Genomic DNA, 19,320 nt, shown 5'->3' with positions numbered 1-19,320 from the left:
ACTAAATGCATGATTTTATTTGTAGGCAATTTTCTTCTTTTAGTCACTTTCTCAAAGTTTACTCTTACTGGCAGTTGCAAAAATATTAACCAATGTATTTACAACCATATGTTCTTTGGTGAGAAGATGTGCCAACTAGAAGGGAATGCTATATTTTTACACAAACAATGATGTTTTCAGCTGCCTTTTTTGTCAGAAAATGTTTCTTGTTTGCTAGATAATATTTTTATGTGTGCCAGCATTAGACTAGATGTGGATGATAAGTTTTCTCTTGCAAATTTGCAAAACCAATGCCTTAAAACATTTCTGCTGCTATTTACAATATTTTAATGCTGACGGTTATGACAATACAAAGAATTAAAATATCTGGGTTTTAACCCATTGTCTGTTAAGTGTCAGGGTGCAGCATTTTTATATATTTGAAATGTTTTCATTTGTCACATTCACTGTCATTCTATACTTATTAGCATTTTGATATATGCAAAAGAGAAATGCTGAGCATTACAATTGTAAATTTAAATTTTTAAAGTTTAACATTAATAAACAGCATTTTTGACCACAACGATTCTGCTAAAAGGCAAAGCTTGTGCTTTTAGGTTCTCCAGCATCTTTTGTTTTGTTTGTTATACCCTATTATTACTTTTTTCTTTTTTTTTTTTTAGAATTTCTGTTATAACAGATTATTCTGTTGCTGTGCTTAATATGTGAGAATAATACCCATTTTTCAGAAGGAATGAAAATCAAATAAATATATCTGGTGCCTTTCAAGAGAAAGTAATTTAATGTTTTTTTCTGTTTTCACATAAGGATGGAAAATATTTAAAATGCAATGGCATTTGCTTTCTCTGGGTTGGCATATAGCAAGGGTCTGTATTGGAGTCCTACTTACAAACTTAAAGCATAAGTACTATCAAAGTGGAGAACCCACATCTTCTCTTAAGATGCTTCAGTAGCAGGAGGTCCAGGATATAGGAAATAGTGTGTGCCATTAGTATATCATACATCTGCTAATAAGTTGAGGGAAGGGAAGAGATATAGGTGTTTATGTCAGCTTGACCATCCAACATGTTCCAGATAACAGAATATGGAGCACTCTCCAGAAAGAATACCTCGTTCCTAATGTTTGTTAGCATAAACAAAAGCATTGCCAAACAACTGTCAACAGTCACTACATTTTTACCTCATGTTATAAAGCTGTCTTTAATTATGGAAACTAGATTATTTGTTATTGTAATACCTGTATTCCAAAAAATATTTTGTAAAGGATTTTAAAAATTGTTACATATGGAATCTTTTAGTAATTCCTATAAAAACCTTTTCCTATATTACCATGGAAAACTCAGAATAGAAAGTCATGTACCATAGTGAGGTCAAAGGGCAGCAATAACTTAATTTGACTCCTTGCCAACTTCATCTTTTTTCAACCTAATATGGTGGCTTCAAAAGAGAGGTGGTTGGGAAATACACTCTAGGTTATCTGTTGTGCAGCATAATATCTAGCTAATTGTAACCAAGCGCCATTAAAAAGAAAACCCCAGACAAACCATGCAAAATAGCTTTATTTCTTAGATCATGCTCTGAAATAAAATGAAATTATTTTCAAACACAACTATTTAAATCAGCGTTGTTTGAAAGGTATAGCCACCAAAATATCAGTATGTCAGGAAATTAGTATGAAACTTCAAATAACTTTGAGGGAAGCAGAGACCTTAGGGACTTGGCATATCCCTAGAGTTTATAGAGCTGATAACAGTTGTGCAAGGACAGAGAAATTCTTGGACTTCAAAGGGATTTTCTGTAGCTCCAGGAAACTTTATACTTTATCTAGCTCATGAAAGGCTATCTGTATGAATGATCTCTGGTAGATTGAAAAAAACACAAACACAAAAAAACAACCCCAAACTCCTCTTCTTGTTCCTTGGCCCAGCCCTGAGAGAGCTCCTGTGCTGAAGCTGTGCAGTGAACTATGGACTGTGCTTATCAAGGCAGCATTACTGATGAGTGTGGTACCTCAGGAGTAGCACCCCTGCACCCCCACACATAGTTATAGCTTCCAGACTGGAGTTAGGATCTCTTCTAGTTAATGTGGTATGTGCAAAGAGTTTACAGGTAGTCAGCTGGTTGCCACAGTGCTTTCTGGCCAGAATCATCGTTTGGTAGGAATAAACATAAATAATGTCAGACGTGCTTGTTTAACGTGAATATAGAAAGAAGGAATGAAAATGGGAGCATTGCTTTCTCTTTAATAATAGAAATCACCAGCTGCATGTTAGAAACTTCGTCTTTGCAAGCCATCTTGGAAACAGATCTTATCTTTCTCCCATTGAATTTTGTAAGGTATTTTCAGTTTTAGAATTACTCTGTGTAGGTGCCATTTTTCAGTCCTAAAAGGAAGGAAAGATAACCTTTATAGAATTCATTGAAAAGAGTTAGCTGGAACATGGAGATTCTTCCAGCAGAAGGGAGTTGGAAGCCTCCATGCTGCTAAAAAGCTATGACCTAGTTTCCATTACTGAAACTTGGTGGGACGAATCCCATGACTAGAGTGCAGCTATCAATGACTACAGGCTGTTCAGAAGGGATAGGCAGGGAAGGAGGGGCCGAGGGGTTGCCCGCTATATCAAGAAATGGATAGAATGTGAAGAGCTGTCTCTGAAGAAGAGCCATGAGCAGACTGAAAGCTTATGGGTAAGAATTAGAGACCGAGGCAACAAAGGGAACCTTGTGGTGGGTGTTTACTACAGGCTGCCTGATCAAGGGGAGCCCATTGGTGAAGCCTTCTTACTCCAGCTACAGAGGGCTTCACATGCTCACAGTCTCTTGTCCTGCTGGGGGACTTCAACAGCCCAAACATCTGCTGAAAAAGTAGCACAGTGAGCTGTAGGCAGTCCAGGAGACTCTTGGAGAGCACTGAGAATAAATTCTTAGGCCAGGTAATAGACAGCCCTACCAGAGCAGGTGCGTTACTGGACCTGGTGGTCACCAGTGCAGGTGAGCTAATCAGAAACATCAGGATTGGAGGCAGCCTGGACTGCAGTGATTGTGCACTGGAGAGTCCTGAGGGATATGGGTCAGGCAAGGAGTAAAGCCAGGTACCCAACAGTTTTTTTGCCTCACTCTTCACTGGCAGCCTCTCTTCCCACAGGATGGACCTCAAGGCAGAGACTGGGGGAGCAAAGTCCCTCCCACTGTAAGGGAAGATCAGGTGCATGACCATCTGAGGAACCTGAACATCCATAAGCCTATGGGACCTGATGAGATGGATCCAGAGTCCTGAGGGAGCTGGCTGATGTACTTGCAAAGCCACTCTCCATGATATTTGAAAAGTCATGGCAGTCAGGTGAAGTCCCTGGTGACTGGAAAAAGAGAAACATTGCACCCGTTTTTAAGAAAGGTCAAAAAGGAGAACATTGGGAACTACCGACCTGTCAGTCTCACCTCTGTGCCTGAGGAGATCATGGAACAGATCCTCCTAGAAGCTGTGCTAAGGCACATGGAGGACAGGGAGGGGATTTGAGACAGCCAGTGTGGCTTCACCACAGGCAAGTCTTGCCTGACCAACCTAATGGCCTTCTATGATGGAGTGACTACATCAGTGGACAAGGAAAAAGCTACAGATGTCATCTGTCTGGACTTCTGTAAGGCCTTTGACATGGTCCCCCACAACATCCCTCTCTCTAAATTGGAGAGAGGTAGATTCGATGGATGGACTACTCAGTGGATGAGGAATTGTTTGGATGATAACATGCAGAGGGTAGTCATCAATGGCTCAATGTCCAGATAGAGATCAATGATGTTCCTTAGGGGTCTGTATGGGGACCAGCACTGTTTAATATCTTCATTGGTGACACAGACAGTGGGATCAAGTGCACCCTCAGCACATCTGCAGACGACACCAAGCTGAGTGGTGCGGTTGATGCGCCTGAGGGACAGGATGGCATCCAGAGAGACCTGGACAAGCTTGAGAAGTGGGCTTGTGAACCTTGTGAGGTTCATCAAGGCCAAGTGCAAGGTCCTGCACCTGGGTCAGGCCAACCCCCGGTATCAATACCCTGTTGGAGTGAGTCCAGAGGAGACCACAAAAATGATCAGAGGGATGGAGCACCTCCCCTGTGAGGACAGGCTGAGAGAGTTGGGGGTGTTCAGCCTGGAGAAGAGAAGGCTCTGGGGAGACCTTATTGCAGCCTTCCAGTACTTAAAGGGGCCTTCAAAAAAGATGGGGACAGACTTTTTAGTAGGGCCTGTAGCTATATGACAAGGTGTGATGGTTTTAAAAAGAAGGAAGATTCAAACTAGATATAAGTAAGAAATTTTTTACAATGAGGGTGGTGAAACAGGTTGCTCAGAGAGGTGGCAGATGCCCCATTCCTGGAAACATTCAAGATCAGATTGGATGAAGCTTTGACTGACTTGATCTAGCTGAAGACGTCCCTTCTTATTGCAGGGGGGTTGGACTAGAAGACCTTTACAGGTCCCTTCCAACCCAAACTATTCTATGATTCTATAATGGGAGAAGTGTACTTTTGGACCCCCTTATCCATGTGATTTAGCACTCTTTGCTGGGGAATTTGAAATACATTGACTGAAAGGGCTATCAAAACTGCAAAAAAGAACATGGCAATCAAAAAAGAAACTATGCATGCAACTTGCTTTTAGAGATCTCAGCATTATTAAACCCTTTAAATATGTGATGCTGTCTTGCAGTAGTAAATGTAAGGTGGTGCAATAATATCTTAGGAAAGAAAAGTGGATCTGAGTAGCTGGGTAACAAACATAATAACAGAACTCTGTATATGTATAAAAATGTTTATTCTATCCTATCCCTTGTCATCAGTCTTGGCGGCAGTGACTGTTCAAGATCTTAGATTAACTTATGTGTTGTGGTTTTTGGTTTTTTTTTTTCTCTTCCCATTGTGTGCAGTGGGGCTCCCGGAAAAACCTGCTGGCAGTGAATAACATCAGCTCAGTGGTGATCCTCAGTGAGCAGGCCATGTCTTCTCATTTTCATCAGCAAGTGGCTGTTGTACAGGTGTCTCCTAACCTGTTTAATGTGACCGTCTTCAGCACAGGAACCACACACAGTCTGCGTGTTGATATGAATGTTAATGGAGTCTTCGCTACTAAGGTTAATTTGGGTTTTTCATTTATTTGCTTGTTTATTTGCCTAGTTAGGTGTAGGGAAACCAAACTTTATAAGTCTTTAATATAACCCCTCTTTGATATTCAGTTTATCGTCTAATGGAAGTATTGTTATGATGGTAGCAATGATGCTGTGGTAGAGGTGATTTTCAGATGGCACAATGACTCAGTAGTTCTTTGGGTGCTAAACAGAGAACGTTTGGGTTACCAAAAGCCTTCCAACTCAGTATACAGAAGAACTACTGAATGGTGGCTATTGTGTGGAAGGTCTTGCTATTGCATGAATTTCTGTACAATTCCAAAAGAAATTGAATGTATATATACTTTTATTTTTTTGATTGATTTAGGATGCTGTAGTATTCTGGAACGGGAAGCAAGTTACTGTCTTTGAGTACTCAGGAGATACCTTCAGGAGTGCAGGTATGACTTAGAACACTGATCAGAGTTGCAGTGGTTCTCTTCCCCTAAAGTTATACATTCTCTTAATTTATGATAGCTGATGGACTGTAATCGTAATACAGGAAATTACAGGCCTGTCAGTTTGACTTTGGTGCCCGGGAAGCTGATGGAGCAGCTCATCCTGAGTACTATCACACAACACATGAGGGACAACCAGATGCTCAGGACCAGTCAGCATGGGTTTATGAAAGGCAGGTCCTGCCTGACAAACCTGATCTCCTTCTGTGACAGGGCGGCCTGCTTATTGGATGAGGGAAAGGCTGTGGATGTTGTTTACCTTTAAGGCCTTTGACACCGTTTCCCACAGCATGCTCATGGCAAAACTGGCTGCTTGTGGCTTGAATAGGCATATGTTTCACTGGGTTAAAAACTGTCTGTATGGCTGGGCCCAAAGAGTTGTGGTGAACGGAGTTAAATCCAGTTGGTGGCCGGTCACAGGTGGTGTCCCCCAGGTCTGGGTTTTGGGGCCACTCCTGTTTACATCTTTATTGATGATCTAGATGAGGGGATCGAGGACACCCTCAGTCAGTTTGCAGATGACACCCAGCTGGGTGGGAGTGTTGATCTGCTCGAGGGTAGGGAGGCTCTGCAGAGAGACCTGAACAGGCTGGAGCCATGGGCTGAGGCCAACTGGGGGAGTTTCACTGAGGGCAAATGCCGGGGGCTGCCCTTGGGCCACAACAACCTCCAGCAGGGCTACAGGCTTGGGGAGGAGTGAGTGGAGCTGCCAGTCAGAGAGGGACCTGGGGGTGTTGATTGACAGCCAGCTGAACAGGAGCCAGCAGTGTGCCCAGGGGGCCAAGAAGGCCAATGGCATCCTGGCTTGTGTCAGCAATAGCGTGGCCAGCAGGGACAGGGAAGGGATCTGACCCCTGTACTCGGCACTGGTGAGGCTGCACCTCAAATACTGTGCTCAGTTTTGGGCCCCTCACCCCGAAAAGGCCATTGAATGACTCGAGCGTGTCCAGAGAAGGGCAACGGAGCTGGGGCAGGGTCTGGAGCGCAGGTCTGCTGGGGAGCGGCTGAGGGAACTGGGGGGGTTCAGTCTGGAGAAGAGGAGGCTGAGGGGAGACCTCCTGGCCCTCTGCAACTCCCTGACAGGAGGGTGCAGAGAGGGGGGATGAGTCTCTTGGACCAAGTAATAACCAATAGGACAAGAGGGAATGGCCTCAAGCTGCCCAGGGCAGGGTCAGGCTGGCTCTGAGGAAGGATTTCTGTGCAGAAGGGGCTGTTGGGCATTGGAATGGGCTGCCCAGAGCAGGGGGGGAGTCCCCATCCCTGGAGGGGTTGAAGAGTCAAGTTGACCCAGCGCTGAGGGATCTGGTAGAGTTGGGAATGGTCAGGGTGAGGTTCATGGTTGGACTGGAGGAGCTTCAAGGGCTTTTCCAACCTTGATGATTTTGTGATTCTGTGAAAGTGAAAAATATTATTAACACTAGTTAGACTTCATATTCCCATTTTGCAGAATAGGAAGATTAGTGTATAAAAGTCATCAACAAAACCAGAACTAAGATGCCAACTCCTACATCTGTGCTTTATTCACTAAATATGCTGGGATATAATGTGTGGGTTAACCTCAGAATATGTTGGTATTTCTGTATACGAGTAGCAGTGTGGCGACAGGTAAAACCAAAGGTGATGTGCATCTGTAGGCGTAAAGTTAACATATATATCCTCTTAACCTCTGTTCAGCTACAATCTAATCTTGGGAGTACCTAAAGACTAAATGTGCTTCATTCATAGAGTTCCTAAGGCATCCAAGTGTGTGACTGGCCTTGACAAAACCAAGCATTTTGTTGCTGTTTCTCACAGATTAGATGTATACCTTACTGTCACATCTAGACTTGAAAGGTATCCTCAGAACTAGCATATCATATAGGGCCTTGCACAAAACATGATACAAATCTGCCTTGTTTTATCTTTTAATTAAGTTCTTCCAACAGCTGATCAAGAACATAATTTTTTTCTTACTTTTGTAGCCATAGCTCCTGTTGCCTTCTACAGATAGGTCATGATGGCTGTTGAAGGCTTTTCTACTTTGTTTGGGAGCAAGTGTAATCAAGGTTACGTAGCACTTACGTAGGAACTGGGAAGGAGTAGGTTTTAGTCCAAGCTGTCAGGAAAATCTGTTCCATAAATTGCTCTATATACAGCTAATTAAAAAAAAATAGTTTTTTCTATGATTAATTCTCCCTAAATATTTCTGCCTTGAGAAACAGGTTATGCACAATTCCATCAATCCCATCCAAAATCTTGAGAGTTTAGGCTTTGTCTTTTAAAAACCATCAAGTGCTTTCTAAGAAGTGACTTCTCTTGTCTGTATTTACTCATTTATTCTATAACTTTTCCATGCTGAATCAATGCATTATTACCACCAAGGTCCCAACAGTCTACAATACTCATTAAATTATTTAAGAACCACTCTTCTTTTCTGACAGTTTCCTTTATCACTCTTCAACTGTAGTTCAATGAAGGAAGGAGTGAATTCTCTTAACAGAACCTCACACTGCACTAGTCTTTTTTCTTTCCTTTACTTCCCGTATCAACTCTTTGCTCTTCCTCTCCCACTTATTTTCATGGGCAGAGTGTACAAAACATCTGTTTTCAGTAGGAGTCCCAGCTTTTGGTTGTAGGGGCAGAATGGAAGAAGGCTGCAACATCAAAGAGTTTGGGAATCAGTAGAGACTGATGAATTCAAATATGGATTTGGTGCAAGACAGTGGAAATGCTTTAAGTCAAAAGGCCTTTTTTTTTTACCTTTTAAAAGATCTGGTTATTGTAATGATGGCTTTATTGTGCTTGTTCCAGGCTCTTTTCTTTGTGATTCTCCAGTTCTGTCTGTACATGGAGAAAATCTGTACACAGTTGAGCCGTATCGGGTCCAGGTCCGCACCTGGCAGGTAAAATCTGATAGAACCATGAAGTGATGAATATGTCTTATTGTTTTGAAAGACTGGTGTTACAGCTTAAATGGATGTTCTATAAATCTATTAACTCTACCTTTGCCATAGAAAAAATATTTTGAGCATTTCAGCAGAAAGATCTTTGACATTTTGTGTTCTTTAAAAAGTTTACAACTACACTGTAACTTGTATTTATAAAAGAAAACAGAATTCTGTAGGGGCCAGACTTTAAGAGGATCAAAACTGCATGCAAGTTGAATATGTATATGTATATTACTAACAGGAAAATGAACACATTGAATATTCTTAGAAGGTAATGAAAATATCCCCTACACATTCCGTGTGTTCCTGAAAAATCTTTTGCTTAACCTTTGCAGCCTCTGCTACTCCATGAGAACCAAAAAGAGAAATCTAATTAGCAGAGTTCTATGATACATAATTTTATTTAAGAAATAAATATTGTATTCAAGAATGGGTGGGATTTATAACAATGACTGATTTAATTAATATATTTATTTTTGCAGCTGTATAGTGAAGGACCTTCAGGGATCTGTATTTCTGTATCTCTCTTAGTTGGAAAAAGTTGTATTATTGAAGAGGAAATTGCTGCAGAAGGATGCCTCTACATTTTTTTTTTGAGGCTATGCATCCAGTTTTCAACCAGAAACACAGATTGCACTTGTAGAGACCATGCATGTGTGTGTGTGTAGTTTCTTTCATTTTGCTGGTAGTGATTTGTCTAACACAGAAGTTCAGCAGCTATTTACTTAGCTTGGTGACAAAATAAGTCCTTTCTACTTAGACCCTGACCACACAAACCTGATGTTATACATTTCTCCTCAGGGCACAGTTAAACAGCTGCTGGTGTTCTCTGAAGCAGAGGGGAATCCGTGCCTCTTGGATGTCTGTGGAAATTTCCTGACTGTGGGAACTGATTTGGCTCACTTTAAAATCTTTGATCTCTCTCGCAGGTATTAATAAGCCTTTTAAAAACATGTGTTTATAAATTGAGCGTATATTTTGTGAGGAGGGGGCAATTTTTAGTTGTTTTTGACCTGATGAAAAGTGATAGCCCCTTTGAATCTTGAGGCAGTATATGCAGCCTGTATGAACTGATGGCCTATCCCTAAAGCAAGGGATGACCCACAGAATTATTAGACAAAACATGGGATAAATAACAATAATAATTTTTGAAAGAGTATATTGTGAGGGAGATTTGTGTGTATTTCAAAGTGAGTGGAGAATTTATGGAGAATCATCGGTGAGTGTTAAGTATGTGAATGATACAGTCTTTTGGAACTTAGAGAAAAAGTGACCAGTAAGATTATATAAATACTATCCCCCAATGACATTTCTTTATTTCTGCTCTATAGTGTGTTTTCCATACACAGAACTTTAATGTGATGGGCTGTATTCAACATTCATGGTACTGTTCAACTTAGGTAGGAAACAGACCTCTAAATTCAAAATTCTGGCAGGATGTTCTTTCTGTATAGCCCTGTTTTGGGAATCCTGTAGGAGGATTGAAGTTTATTCTTGCTGATTCATTGAGGAAAGAGTGTCTCATTAACTTCTTCCTGAAAGAAAGGCAGGTTGCAGCAATTCTCTGGAGAGGAAGCTGGAGTCTAGGGCAGTGGTGTCATAAGGTAGCAATAGTTTGTTTTTAAAAGTCTTACCCATAATTTGAAAAATGTTTTGGCTGATATGTATTGTCAGTTGCTTGCCACCATATGATTTAAGTTTATTTCTCTCCACAGAGAGGCAAAAGTGCACTGCAATAGCAAGAATTTCTCTGAGCTGTTTCCTGGCCTTGGAGACATTGCATCTGTCAAGTGCAATGCTAATGGCAATAAAGTCAGCATCCTTGTTAGCAAGGTGAGGCAAAGCACTTACCACCCTAGGACCTGACCATCAGTTTATAGACTGGTGCAGTTCAAGAAGATTGCTGAAGACACAAGGTTCACTTCTCAGAGATAAACCAACATGTTCTATGCAGTGTACTGGTCTTGAAATGTCATGCTCGAGCATATAACTAAACAGTAAAATTAAGGTATGTTAAAGTTTTGTACATTTGGTGAGAAGAACAACCCAGACGAGGAAGCAGTATTGTAGTTACAAAAGCTACTTTGTAGCATTTCAAAGGAATCAAAGGCTAACTTGCTAGAATAGAAAAACACCAAGAAATTTCCTGATATTTCTTCCAAAGAATGTTCTTTTGTGATTACCAGTAAACAAAACTGAGAGCATGAATCAGGTAAGATAAACATACCTTTCATTTCTTCTGACTGCATGCTTCAGCCACTTCTGTTTTCCCTTCTTGTAGGTGGATGGAAACACTGATTCCAAGATCTGTTTCTATGATGTTGAAATGGACAAAGTTACACTCTTTGATTTCAAGGCTGAACAAGGGAGTGGTAGGGAGAAGCTTTCTTCTGGACAAGGCATTGATAAGTAAGAAGCTTTTGTTTCAAGAAGTATTACTTGTGGATTTAAGATAGGAATCTGCCCTATGAAGACAGGCAACATTTTGATACTGCCATGCTTCTGTCTTTGTGTAGGAGCTTGTATGAATTTATTTCTAAAAAATTGATTAAAACTGGTGCATTTTATGTCAAGCAGCCTGCATCCCTGTCTCTTCCAATTAGGGGGTGTCAAGTGAAGGTATCAAAAAGCAAGCTCAAAATAAGCAGGAGGAGGTAGTTCTTCAGACAACATGCAGCTGAGCTAAGGAACGCCTTGCCAGAGGAAGTTATAGGTGATGAAGGAAGGGTTCATGGAGGTATTGGACAAATTCATAGAAGAAAAATGCAGTGAGGGTTATTAGATATGCAGAAGCCATATCTGGCTCAAGAGGTCTCTGAGAGGAGGAGGACTGGGTGTTGGGGGTGGGGGGGTATGTGTAGAGAGGTATATGACTGGAATCAGGATCTGGGTCTTAAAATAAAGAAAAATCTTGGAAAGCTATGCTTCAATTAAGAGTTTACAGGCTAGAAACTGAAAAGAGGACACTCTGAAGTTCCTCCTAGGAAAAAAGTTAATTTTTAAATCCAATGCAGGATGTTTTTGTATGGATAAAAACTCATGAAATAACTATTTAGAACTGCTAGCTTTGTTTTCATACAAGTTTTTCTGTGGTGAATACATTAGAAATTCTAGTAGCAAGGCAGCAAAATGCATTGAACTAGGAATTCTCATGGAAGTACGGTGGAATGTTAGGGTACAAATTCCCATCTTGTTTTGCAATAATTTTTCTGACTGTATTTTTCTTTAAAAAAAACAGCATTAGAATAGAAGATGGTTTGCTTTTTTAGCAACTATCTGCTATGGGTATCCCAAGAAAAAAAGGATTTACACTCCTTATCACCAAAAACCAGGAGAAATTGCCCAGCTCATAAAAAGACATAAGGACAGTGCAAACTTGGGATCTCATGTCTTCGTCAGTTATGCAAACAGCATAATAATGAGCAGTGAGGAAGTTGTTTTCAAGTGTAGTATCTTGTGTAGTCCAACAGAGGCCACCACAAGCTAGTAATGCTATTTCACTGATTCTTAAGTGCTAGGTGGTGGTGTGAATAATCCATTTATCTGTACTTCACTTTAGAGTATCTTGAAATTGGAATAAGTAAATCACCAGAAAATAATAATATTCTCTACACTTCTTCCCTTTTTTTCTCTCTCTCTTCTACTGAGACAGAATCTAAACACACCCAATTTTATTACACAAATAGTGTTTTTCAGTTTGCTAGTAATTTATTTTTAATTCACTGGCATGGATAGGACATTGTGTATTCCTACATCACTTTGAATCTCTCCCTTCATAGTCTGATTCTGTATGTCTAGTGTCTTAACATGGCCAGCACTGAAGTAGTGTTTAAATGCCCGAAGGAGGCAGTAAAATGTTTCTTATTTAAACTTCTGCCAGAGGGTGGCTTTCCGAAGGCTGTCCTTGTGCTTAATGTGCTATTTCACAGTGCTTTGGAATTATTCACACACAGTATGATGTTCAAGCACAGTACTGAGGAAGGGGAATGAACTACATATATATAGTTGAACTATATGTATATATCTAGAGAGAGAGATGTAGACATATCTAGAGATTGAAGTCCCCCAGCTGCAGGTCAGGTTCAGCTGCAACTCTTGAGTTTCCCTCAGCACTGAGAAGTTCAGCAGTTCAAAGCATCAGTCACACTGCATGCCCAGGTCTCTTTGCCAAACTCTCAGTAGAGAGAGATCTGTTGCCTGAGAATATAAACTAATTTCTTAATTTTTGCCCCCATCAGTTTAAGCACAATTGTCTAGTTATGATCTTCTATGACTGCTGCTTACCCGGATTTGAGTGTGAGGCACACGTACTGGAAACTCTTTCTTCACTGCTTATCTAAATGCACATCAGTATACTCAAGCTATCTTTAACCTGGCTAGGCATTTCTAGCAGTGCTGGCAATAAGCACCTTGGGGCAGGTTGTAAAACCCAGAAGAGAGAGCTGAGGTAGTCCCCACATTACAGTACCTACACTGGTAGCAGTCACTAAGGTAAATCTTTGGAAGGATGTTCCAGTGTTTCTGTGGGGCATCTAATCTTAGTGGAGACAGATTTTGGATGCCTGTTTGTATTTTTGGCCGTACCACCTTTTTTTCTACTGAAGTGCTTTATGTCCTATAGACATGGTTAAATTATAGAGAACAAATTACAAGTGGCATTGCCACATATAAAGTGTTAGGAGGCAGGAAGATGTATATAGTTAATGCTACAATACAGAGATACTGGTATAAATAACTGATCATTATCCAAAAATTATCCCTTGGTTAGTCCTTTATTTATATTCATGAACTGAATGGGCTGAAACTATTTTGCCTCTCTTTCTACACTGATTTTTCTTTTCTTTCGGTAGGTCGATTGTGGAGTACCCAGAGCTGCACTATCACATCCCTGCTTGCCATTTCTGGGACCAGAGTGAACCAAGACTTTTTGTATGTGAAGCAATTCTTCAAACAGGCCTACAATCTCCAGACCAGAAGGAAAACCAGACTGAGAGCACAGTATGGTCTTTTTGTTTTTTGTTTTACCTGGGTTTACAGGGAGTTCTCCCTGTCCAAGTAATAAAACATCAGTTCTTCATTAAGGATGTGGGAGTAGGTAGTATACATTATCTTGTACAAAAATGAGTAGTGAAACTATGTGTTTGGTGTCTGTGGCTTCAGGCCGTCACTACACATGAGCTTTATGTTTTAGCCCTTGCTTAAATACAGTGAAAAACAGTTCATTTCTTTATGCTAGAATTTTGAGGATGATCATAATGCAAGCTTGTATCTGGACTACAGTTTTTAGGTGACATTACTGGGTGAATTGATAATCTAGAGGTTTGATACTTATGTTCATTTTTTAAAAAGTAATGCTGATTTTATATCTTGAGTCCTCTTTTAGCAGCAAGAATTAATTTGATAGAATAACAGGAACCCTACTGTTAAGGTGAACAGTGAAGTACACTCTTTCCACCCCGTTCTTACCATCTTCTGCTTTGCTGGACAGACATTGTACATCTTTCATAGAACCATAGAATGGTTTGGGTTGGAAGGGACCTTAAAGATCATCTACTTCCAAACGACCTGCTATGGTCAGGGACATCTTCCACTAGCCCAGGCTGCCCAAAGCCCCATCTAACCTGACCTTGAACCCTTCCAGGGAAGGGGCAGCCACAGCTTCTCTGGGCAATCTGGACCTGGGCCTCACCACCCTCATAGGGAAGAATTTCTTCCTAGTATCTAATCTAACTCTGTCGTCTGTCAGTTTAAAACTGTTACTCTTCATCCTATCCCTACACCCCCTGATAAGGAGTCCCTCCCCATCTTTCCTGTAGCCCCTTTATGTACTGGGAGGCCTCTCTAAGGTCTCCCCAGAGCCTTCTCTTCTCCAGCTGAACACCCCTAACTCTCAGCCTGTCCTCACAGCGGGGTGCTGCAGTCACCTGATGATTTTCATGGACTCCTCTGGCTCCACTCGAGCAGGTCCGTGTCCTGATGTTGGTGCCCCCAGAGCTGGACCCAGCACTGCAGGGGGGACTCAGGAGCGTGGAGCAGAGGGGGAGAATCCCCTCCCTCACCCTGCTGCCCACACTGCTCTGGGTGCAGCCCAGCACACGGTTGGCTTTCTGGGCTGTGAGCGCACGTTGCTGGCTCATTTCCATCCGCTAACACCCCCAAGTCCCTTCTCCTTGGGGCTGCTCTCCATCCACTCCTCACCCAGCCTGGATTTGTGCTTGGGATTGCCCCGACCCATGGGCAGGACCTTGCCCTTGGCCTTGTAGAACTCCATGAGGTTTGCATGTCCCACTCTTCAACCTGTCCAGGTCTCTCTGGATGGCACATCCCTTCTCTCCAGCATGTCACCGCCCCACACAGCTCGGTGTTGTCAGTGAATTTGCTGAGGTGCCTCGATCCCACTGTCCATGTTGCCAGCAAAGATGTTAAATCCCCGGTCCCAACACCCACCCCTGAGTAATGCTACATGTCACCCCCCTCCACTTGGACATTGAACCGCTGACCACAACTCTTTGAGTGCGACCACCCAGCCAATCCCTTACCCACCGAATGGTCCATCCATCACATCCATGTCTCTCCAGTTTAGAGATAAGGATGTCGTGTGGGACAATGTCAAATGCTTTGCACAAGCCCAGGTAGATGATGCCAGTTGCTCCTCCCTTATCCACCAGCACTGTAACCCTGTTGTAGAAGGCCACCAAATTTGTTGGGCATGATTTGCCCTTAGTGAAGCCATGTTGGATATCACCAATCACGTCCCTATTTTCCGTGTGCCCTAGCAGAGTTTCCAGGAGGATCAGCTTCATGATCTTGGCAGGCACGGAGGTGGGACTGGCCTGTAGTTCCCTGGTCTTCCTTTTTTCCCTTTTTAAAACTGTGTGTTATGTTTGCCCTTTTCCAGTCAGGGGGAACTTCTCCAGACTGCCACGACTTCTCAGGCATGATGAATAGTGGTTTAGTCACTTCATCTACCAGTTCCTTTGGGACCTGCGGATGGATCTCATCAGGTCCCATGGACTTGTGCACCTTCAGGTTCCTTAGATGGTCTGAACCTGATCTTCTCCTACAGTGGGTGGTTCTTCATCCTCCCAGTTCCTGCCTTTCCCTTCTGCCCCTTAGGCGGTGTGGCTGGAGCCCTTGCCAGGGAAGACTGAGGCAAAAAAGTCATTGAATATCTCAGTCTCTTCCATATCCTGGGTAACCAGGTTTTCTGTTTCCTTCTGGAGAGTTCCACATAGGGTTTTTTTTGTCTTCCTTTTATCACTGATGTACCTATAGAAACTTTTTTTTGGTTGCCTGTGATGTCTCCGGACAGTTTTAATTCTGTCAGGGCGTTGGCCTTTGCTAACTTGATCCCTGGCTGCTTGGACAATTTCTCTGTATTCCTCTATCTGTCTTTGTTTCCATCCTTTGTAGGCTTCCTTTTTATGCTTGAGCCTGTCCAGGAGCAACTTTTTCATCCATGCAGGCCTCCTTGTGTTTTTGCCTGACTACTTCTTTGTTGCTCCTGAGCTTGGAGTAGGTGATCCTTGAATATCAACTTGCTCTCTTGGGCCTCTTTTCCTTCCAGGGATTTATTCCATCTTGCTCTGCTGAGCAGACCTCTAAAGATGCTGAAGTCTGCTCTCCTGACATCCAGGGTAGCAAGTTTGCTGTGCATCCCTTTTGGTGCCCTCAGAATCTTGAACTCCACCATTTCATGGTCTCTGCAACCAAGGCTGCCTCTGAGCTTCACAATCCCCACCAGCCCCTCCTTATTGGTGAGAACAAGGTCCGGCATAGCACCTGTACTTGTTGGCTCCTCTATCACTTGGAGAAGGAAGTTATCATCAGTGCACTCCAGGAACCTTCTGGATTGCTTATGCCCTGCTGTGTTTTCCCTCCAACAGATATGTGGTTGGTTGAAGTCCCCCATGAGGACCAGGGCTTGTGACTCTGAAGCTGCTCCAGTCTGTTTATAGAGGGCCTCATCCACTTGGTCTTCCTGGCCAGGTGGCCTGTAGCAGACCCCCACTGTAATGTCACGTGTCTTTGCCCTTCCTTTAACCCTGACCCATAAGCTCTCAGTCAGCTCCTCACCCATCTCCAGCTCCATGCTCTCCAGCTGGTCATTGACATAGAGGGTGACACTCACACCTCCTCTCTCCTCCTTGTCCTTCCATTCCAACACTCCAGTTATAGGAGTCATCCCACCATGTCTCCATGACACCAGTAAGATCATAGCCCTGCAGGTGTGCACACATCTCCAGCTCCTCTTGTTTATTCTCCATGCTACATCTGTTTTCATAGAGACATTTAAGTTGGGCTGCTGACGGAGCTGATTTACTGGCTGGAATTCTTCTGTGCTGTTCTTCAGGTTGTCTCCTATTGACCTGTGGTGAGCATGGTACTTCCTAAGTTGTCTTTTATGGTCTTTCTTACATTAGAAAAAAGATTTCATTTTTATTGATCAGAAATTATCTAAACAAAGATTTCTTTCATCAGGCCAACAATTCTTCCCTGCTTCCCCTGCTGATGTGGTTGTAGCAGTGCTTACCATTTTGTCTCTACAGAACTGTGTGTTATTCATAAATATTCCATTGATTTGAAATGTCCATGTTGATTTAAATTTTTCTAATTTGTGTATGATTTTAAGTTAAACCTCTTCCAGTTAGAGATAGATCTTTGTTTCTTTCAACTTTCAAAAAACCATGGGAAGATCAAGGTAGGAAGGAGGAAAGAAGGATGTCTCAAAAGACCTTGCTAGGGTCTTCTAGTAAAGAGAAGAACACTTCAACCTGATAGTCCTAATCTAAACAAGTAGAAATGTTTGGCTTCTACATAAAGTTGAAAAATAAAAAAGCTATAAAAGGAGTGCAACTTACTTTTTGGCCTTTATCCAACAGAACTTTTAACTGTGTGCTTATCCTTTAAGAAATGAGAAGTCTGATTAACTTTAGTTGGAAATAAATGCTTCATTTTGACTTGAGTCAGGTCAATATCTAACAATATCTAAGCTGCTACAGAAACTGTTTTTAAATGGCTGGTATATTCCTTGGGAACTCAAAACAGTCAGCGAACTGCTGAAATGATAATAGAAACAATATATAGAGAAATAATAGTATTAAAAACCAAAAAATTGTTGAAAACAGTTGGGAGTATTTCTTTGACCTGAGTCAGATCTGTTAGAGAGACTTCTAGCAGTCTGTGGGCAGGGACTTCACTCTTTATGGTCAGTGAAGTTAGTTCTTGAAAGGCAGAGGTGTTCCCATTGCAGCAGGAGCACAGTCTGTAATGGAGAATGAGTTGCTGGCTACTTACTACAGGGAGGAAGCCTGCAGCTCTACCCTCTCCAGAAGGACTGTGCATATGAATGTGCATGTCATATTATTTTTCAAGAGAAGGTTCTGCCCAGTCAATATGTAAAATAGAAACAAAATGAAAGAAGAATATTGGAGCATAAAAACAAAATAAAGCTTTGCTTCCTTTTCCAGATGGATGCTTGGATTATATCATTCTTCAGTACTGAAGAGTATGGCCTTTTGCTTCAGGACAGCTTTCCATTGCCTTCATCCTACCAGGTTCTTCTGGGCGTAGAGGTGCCACATTATTACTTTGCAAAAAAGGTGAGTAAATCTTTCACAATTCCTTCCCTTCCTGTAAGGTCAGACTTTTCACTGTGTGTGGGTCAAATTTAACCAAATTGAGTCTGGGGAAGTAGAGAACAATTCCAATGGCAGTTGCTGCATCACTTACAGAAATGACATAAAGATAATTCTAATGGGGGTGTACTTGGCAGTACTGTGGAAATTGTACTGAATTGGCCTTTCATGGGTATTGCAAACTGGATGTGATGCACAAACATAGGAAACACAGTAATTACCAGGGAATGCAGCTAAAAAAGGAATGTGAAAGAAATTGTACTTTATGTAGTCACTCTGTCTATTGCGAGTAAGGAGTGTGTATGTGTGTGCGTGTATGTAATTCACGTAGGGCATAAGAGGGGACATTTCCTACTAGCTTCAGTAAGAGCAACCCATTTTCTTACTGGAATGAAGCTTAATCCCCATAGAATACCAAAGAGAGGAAGAATATTCCTCTTGCACTATCACCAAATGCTGATGTGCTACAAATACCAGGAAAGCATGCTTTAACTTCTTAAACTTGAATATGAATCCAAAATTTGTTGCCTCTTAGGTAAATAATACCATGCATACTGGAAGAAATGAAGCTATTACCTACAGATTGGTTTTCTGGTTAAGCTCTGACCTGAGTTTCTTAGTGCCCGTTAGGATGGTGATGTGCACTGCTCCCATCTAATAGGGAGAGCTTAACAGAGCCTGTTTATTCTACCAAGGCATTTAGTTTTGTAAAATCTGCAGGAAGTTAATAATAACAAGACTTCTAATTCTCTAAATCTGTATGAATAAGATAGGCCAGTGTGATCATGTAATTTTATATGGTTTAGGAGCAGTGTTAAATAGGGAGAATGTATCTAGATGTTTTTGCAGTACTTTGCAATTTAACTCCCTTCCAAAGAACTGACTGTTGTCACTCTTCCTGTGCAGATTTAGCTTTTACAGTTGCACTCTATTTTACTTTGCTTTTTCCCTTAATTTGAAAGGTCAAAGGTGATCTGCATTTTCTAATTTTTCTTTTAACACTTCCCCCCATCTTTTTTTTTTTTTTTTTTTTTTAAACTCTATATGGATTATTGCTGCCATTAGTTGTTTTTTCGGAGGGGATGTGTCTGTAAACCTGTAAGTATCTGCATTATTTTGCTCCTCTTCCTTCATTCTCT

The 19,320-nt window shown here is 41.7% G+C and overlaps 1 protein-coding gene across 2 annotated transcripts in view; it reads left to right on the top strand.

Annotated features, from left to right (window-relative positions):
- IFT140 (intraflagellar transport 140) overlaps window positions 1–19,320 on the top strand; it is an 86,184-nt gene that overhangs the window by 16,083 nt on the left and 50,781 nt on the right. Inside the window, exons 9-17 of one of the 2 annotated variants that reach the window (XM_026858780.1) lie at window positions 4,922–5,125; window positions 5,487–5,559; window positions 8,407–8,498; window positions 9,345–9,472; window positions 10,259–10,376; window positions 10,825–10,952; window positions 13,394–13,541; window positions 18,014–18,145; window positions 19,247–19,279. In XM_026858780.1, coding sequence (XP_026714581.1) covers window positions 4,922–5,125; window positions 5,487–5,559; window positions 8,407–8,498; window positions 9,345–9,472; window positions 10,259–10,376; window positions 10,825–10,952; window positions 13,394–13,541; window positions 18,014–18,145; window positions 19,247–19,279 — 1,056 coding nt within the window. The remainder of the gene's footprint in view (window positions 1–4,921; window positions 5,126–5,486; window positions 5,560–8,406; window positions 8,499–9,344; window positions 9,473–10,258; window positions 10,377–10,824; window positions 10,953–13,393; window positions 13,542–18,013; window positions 18,146–19,246; window positions 19,280–19,320) is intronic. The other variant, XM_026858781.1, reaches the window with a different exon arrangement.

The sequence above is a fragment of the Athene cunicularia genome (assembly GCF_003259725.1).
Source record: "Athene cunicularia isolate RWA chromosome 14 unlocalized genomic scaffold, athCun1 chr14_part1, whole genome shotgun sequence".
In the NCBI taxonomy this organism is placed as follows: Eukaryota; Metazoa; Chordata; class Aves; order Strigiformes; family Strigidae; genus Athene; species Athene cunicularia.
Note: the sequence above shows the minus strand (reverse complement) of the source record. Positions and strands in the feature narration are given on the sequence as shown.